We start from the raw sequence: 6,000 nt of genomic DNA, 5'->3' as shown, positions 1-6,000 counted from the left end.
ACATGAACACCAGCTAGCAGTAAAACGACACAACAAACTTTCCCTCATCTCTGTGCACTCGGACAATGAAGGCCATCAATTTAACTCGGATAACGTGACCATCCTAGCTCAAGCCAATGACAGACATGCACGGGAATCCTAGAGGCCTGGTTTTCAACCTGTAATGCAATCAACAAACATGTGGAATCAGACTTCATTACAAGCTCATGCAGAACATAACTGGAAGTGACACAACTCAACTTAACAGACCAGATCATATAAATTCCAACAGAGTAGAACAACATTGCTACGTCAGAGGCCGCACTGATGATGTTCCCTAGCTTGGTGATGGATGATGTACGATAACCAGCCAGCTCGACAAGCAAGCCAACAACCTCATTCACAACCTGAGCTACCAATCTTCACAAGAACCTTAAATGTTCATCAGTCTTGGGGCCTTGGGTCTGATTGAATCCTGGTTGAATTTATACAATGTTGTTTTTCTTTCACTTTTGGCCTTGTTCCAGCGACGTTTTGCATTCCCCTCTTTCTTCACTTTGACTTCAGGTATATCTTCTGTTAATCTTTTTCTTCGTTTGCTGCCAATCCAATGTATCCAATAATTTAGAGAAGAATAATAAATCTTATTAACAAAGAGCTTTTAAAAATTTTCTTACAGAGCTGTTGAACAACTCAAATGTTTTAAGGCAGGATGTGGAGGAATTATTTGTGAATAAAATGTTATTGGAGCCAATTGACAGTTTTCTTTTTGCAGTGGCAGACTCATTCTCTTAACTTCGTAACGTCAATGTGTAGTATGGCATCTTGAAGCAGGAAATTGGTCAATGTCTAGCCACCGGCATAGAGACATGTTTGGGCAAAACTGTGAGTCACTTAACTGTGAACTCATCCACATTTTCCTTGTAAACCATAGCCTATATCAAATGTGAACTCTGACAACCAAACTCTATAGTATGAATGAAAATCTGACACATGTATTCTCTGTTCCATATGTGGTGTAAACAAAATAATAGCTGTTCTACAGATGTACCTCCAGAAGTGAAGATTTGGTGGTGGCTGTTAGTTTACTTGACATAAAACACAACATACAGATGGAAAGGGAAAAGAAAGCTGAGTGGTGCTTTATATCGCACACCTCAAAGTGTTTTACATAGGAATGGAAGAAAGCTATTCAGACCTCCAGCCTGTTCCACCATTTAATGAGATCAGGGTGATCTGTGTCTTAACTCCATTTATCTGTCTTTAGCCCATATCACTTGATACCTTTGCTTAACAAAAGAATGATCTATCTCAGATTTAAAATCAGCAACTGATCTAGCATCAACTGCTATTTGTGAAACAAGTTCCAAACATCCTCCAAGAAGTGCTTCCTATTATCTCTCCTGAATGGTCTGGCCCTCATTCTCAGACAATGTCCTCCAGTTCTGGAATCTCCAACAGTGGAAATAGTATATCTTTACCTACCCTATCTTTCCAAACAGTGGAAATAGTACATATTTATCTAGAGATAACACAGTATGGAGCTGGAGAAGCACAGCAGGCCGGGCAGCATCAGAGGAGGAGGAAAGTTGATGTTTCGGGTCAGGACCCTTCTTCAGATAACTTTATCGACCCTGTCTTTTCCTGTTAATATCTTGAAGACTTTAATCAGAACACTCCTTAACCTTCTAAATTCGAGGGAAAACAGGCCTAATTTGTAAAATTTCTCCCCATAACTTGACTCCTTAAGTTCAGGTATCATTGTTGTAAACCTACATTGTACTTCCTCCAAAGCCAATAGATCCTTCTAAAGATGTAGTGCCCAGCTTTATGCACAGTGCTTCAACTGGGATCTAATCACTTCTGCATCCTTGTACTCCAGTCTTTTAGATATAAATGCCAGTATTCTATTAGCCTTCTTGATTATTTTCATGGCATTTTAAAGATCTATGCACCTGAACCCCCAAGTCTTTTTGGACATCCACTGAATTTAACTTCATACCATCCAGAAAGTACCCTGATCTTTTTTTTCAGTCCAAAATGGATAACCTCCCACTTGCTTACATTGAACTCCATTTGCCACAGTTTTACCCTTTCACCTAGTCCATCAATATCGCTTTATAATTTTATGCCATCACCCACACTGTCTACATGTTGCCTAACTTTGTGTCATCAACAAATTTAGATGTATAACTTTCTATACCATTATCCCAGTCATAGAATCATTCTAGAATTGCTACAGTGTGGAAGCAATCCAATCGACTCATGTCTACACTGATGCTCCAAAAAGCATCCCACCCAGACCCACTCTATCTCTGAAACCCTGCATTTCGCATGGCTAACCCACCTAGCCTGTACATCCCTGGACACTATGGGCAATTTAGCATGGCCAATCCACTTAACCTTCGCATCTTTGGACTGTGGTAGGAAACTAGAGTACCCAGAGGAAACCCACACAGACACAGGGAGAATGTGCAAAAGCCATACAGACAGTTGCCCGAGACAGGAATTGAACTCACTGCTGTGAGGCAGCAGTGCTAACCACTGAGTCACAAGTTATTAATAAACAATGTGAATAATTGAGACACTAACACAGATCCTTGTGGGACACCACTGGTAACATCCTGTCAATTTGAGTATCTACTTATTATCTTTACTTTCTGTCACTTGCCACTCAACCAATTCCCCAGCCATGTCATATATTTGTGGTGTTGTCAGTGTTGCACGGTAGGAACGATAGTGTTGTTTCCTGGGTGAGTGGTGTATTTATTTCATAAATGTTGAATTTGTTTCAAAATAACTCTCGAACTCAACCACCACTGAGAAATAACAATTTTAAGTTTCCTTTTGGCTACTCTCTGGTTGTCGTGAGAAAAGGTGAGGACTAACTCCGTTTTGTTAAACATTTGCGGAAAGAGTCACCCATTTTTCGATGGATGGAGGGAAGCAAGACCCCGAGAAACCAACATGGATGTGGTATTGTCCCTTTAAAAGCACCTTGTGTCCTGTCCCAATCCCTCCATTGCGTCAAGAAGCAGAACAAATTGGATTCTAGAGACACGCGTGCGCACATGTGGCCGGCAGGCTGCGCACTTCAGGAGGGGTGTGTGGTTTTAGCATCGAGACTGGGTCAGAAAGTGAAACATTTCCAGCAAGTGGCGTTCCCACTTATTTACAGCAACACACGTAGGGAGTGCTGTGTGTGTGCCCCGTTAACTACCGGGAATCATGACGAGGAAGCAACTGCGAAGTGATAGAATGCACCGTTATTCCTTATCATAAAGTTTCGCGTCAATCTTTGGATCGTTTGAATACTTTCATGAGAGTGAGAACAAGAGGGGAAGCAATACTTTCTTCTTCTTAAGTTCTAGAGAAAAGAGAAAGTGTGATTTTGTTTAAAAAACAACCAGCTGCTTCGCCCTTTACATGAAGGAGTGAGAAGACGAAGGAGTCGCTTGTTGCCCTTTGATATAAAAGAGAAGGGGGTAGAGAGGGGAAGGAGGACGGTCTCGGAGAGACAAGCTAGGGAGGTGGGCGAGCAGAGGCGCCGAGCTCGGGGGAGGGGGCAGTGAGCGTCTGAGGCGGCCTGTGACATGGCGGCGGCGGCTGGAACAGGAGGGGTCAGCACCCTGCCCACTCTCTCCGATGCTGGCAGCAGCCCCTTCCCGCCTGGATCCTTCAAGGAGCCCAAAAGACTGTACTGTAAAAATGGGGGCTACTTCCTGAGGATCTTGCCGGACGGCAGAGTGGACGGAACCCGTGAGAAGAACGATGGCAACAGTGAGTGTTGCATGTTTCCATTTAACATTTTACTGAAAAGTTATTTTTCGTGTGTATTCTTTGTTATCTTATATCTAAGGCTTTCTTTTCTGTATTAGTACTTAACCATGTCAATTGTGAGATGTACATTCCATCTCCATTCATGTTCATCAGTTCGAAATCCCAATCCAGCAGTGATTGCTATGTAGTAATTACCTTTTAATTCCACCCAATTTTCATCTGGACCCAGTTGTAATTCATGATTTCGAATCTCGGCCTGACCACAGATTTCGCAAATAGTTTGTGTTTATAGATTTAGTTTAAACTACTAAAAGAAACTGTACACCCTTGTATATCTTGACACCACAGTATTTGCTTCGTCTTGGGAAGATATTCTTCAAAACCTTGTTGCTGCTTGACTGTTGTGGAGACAAGTTGCTCCGCTTTACCACGCCAATTCTACCATCGTGTAGACCTTTTGATTTGTCTTCTGTCAACCTTTTATCAGGTAGCTATCTTTTTGTACTTCATGACTCTAAAGTTTGTCAAAAAAAATTCCTCACTCGTCCGTTGAAAAGTATTTGGGGGTAGTTGTAAGATAGCTACAAGTAAAATAATATAATTACTCGCTCTCGCACCCCATAACGTCGTCTTTGCCAGCAAGAGATTATGGTATTCTTAAATTTTCTGTGAATCAAAGATAAATATTAACGGGTATCGCTTTCATATTAACAGTTAAACAGTAACAGTCTACCACTTTAAATAAAGTGCACAAGTACTCCATCTCTCACCACTCCCCAACCCCCACAATCACCTAATGTAAGTACTCAGAGATAATGTCTCCTGTAAATCTGCCCACTTTCTTGCATTCTCATATACATTTATTGTCTAATTTTCTTGCAGCACGACCTCATTCATCTTGCTTAATAAGCCCTGTAAATGCTATAGTCCGGGAAAGAAATGAACAGAATAACATTAGACTGTGTTGTTTCAGTACTTTTTTAAAAAACACGTTTAGTAATTATTAGTGGGAGTGGCAGGAATGCGATTAATACGTCAATTGATAGAACGCTTAAATATTAAACTAAAGTCTGCTGATCCCACTTCATTCGTCTCGGCTGAAGTAATTGCGATCGAAGACCAAAAATAAATTGGATAATCCCCAGTTTGGATGTCGCTTTATGAAATTCGTATCAGAAACATTAGCTAAAGTAAAATACGTGCACCTAGTTGGAACCGTATTACAACCACACACTGTTCAGCTCATGGGGGAGGGTAATCCAAACTTTATAGTTTAGATTTTGGTCATTGGTTTTTGTATTTTCCGGTTTCCTCTATTGTTACAAGATGCCTGTGCGTAATTGAAATGAATTGCTTCCTTCGGTTGTCAGATGTTTGTCTTTCTCCGCTAGAGTTCACATTGCAATAAGTTTGCATCATTTAGTGGCGGAAGTGTTATGACATTGACTGAGTTTTCTAATGTTGCACAGACTCACGGTTTTTTTACTTTCCTCCCACAACTCTTCAATTTTAGAGGTAGGCACTGAGGGACGGGCAACAGTTCACTGTAGAACGATGTAACTTGTGCTTTGCGTATTATTCTCGAAAGCGAATGAAAGGGTTATGTTGTCGGAAATCTCGATGAAGTTTCATGTTAATGAATAACGTTTGAAAGTGGGTAGCAACATCTGTTCTCTCTAAAACGGCATGCAGTACATTAAGCATTTTGACATGCTTGATGGAATTTGCTTTGCGTGCACAAATCGGCGAAACATTCTGATTAATCCTGGTGGAGATTTACCGGAGTATCGCTAAACTGCGGGGTAGGCATGTTGTAACTTTAAATTATTCACCTGTGGCAGACATCAGTGTCAGCATTCTAGGCAATGGCTAAACCTGTTTTCCTATGGATATTGGGTAGCTGGTAAAAATTACATCAACGATTTCAGGTAACATGAACCTATAGATATTTTGTAATCTGCCTGTTAAGAGATGTTACGACACACTTCTGGACCAGGTGGAACTTGAATCCGCTTCTCCTGGTTTAGTGGTAGGGACATTAGCCAGACGCTAGAAGACCCTAACATAAGCCTATACCAAAGCTGTGCTGATTTGTAAGATCTTTTAGCACAGCTTGTGAAAGGAATTTTTTTTTTTGAAGAAGTAAATTGTACAGTGAAATTTTCAATTACATTTCAATGGACAGTTGGTGTGCTGATAGCTAGCTAACGTTATGGCCTTCATACAAAACGATGAAAATTT

The 6,000-nt window shown here is 40.9% G+C and overlaps 1 protein-coding gene across 1 annotated transcript in view; it reads left to right on the top strand.

Annotated features, from left to right (window-relative positions):
• Positions 1-3,018: 3,018 nt before the first annotated feature.
• Positions 3,019-6,000, top strand: part of fgf2 (fibroblast growth factor 2) — an 81,425-nt gene continuing 78,443 nt past the window's right edge. The window contains exon 1 of the mRNA XM_048605389.1: positions 3,019-3,759. Within this exon, the coding sequence (XP_048461346.1) occupies positions 3,573-3,759 (187 nt within the window). The 5' untranslated portion in view covers positions 3,019-3,572. The remainder of the gene's footprint in view (positions 3,760-6,000) is intronic.

Source organism: Rhincodon typus, chromosome 1 (genome assembly GCF_021869965.1).
Source record: "Rhincodon typus isolate 14 chromosome 1, sRhiTyp1.1, whole genome shotgun sequence".
Classification (NCBI taxonomy): domain Eukaryota; kingdom Metazoa; phylum Chordata; class Chondrichthyes; order Orectolobiformes; family Rhincodontidae; genus Rhincodon; species Rhincodon typus.
The sequence above is the reverse complement of the archived record's forward strand: the minus strand, read 5'-3'. Positions and strand labels throughout refer to the sequence as shown.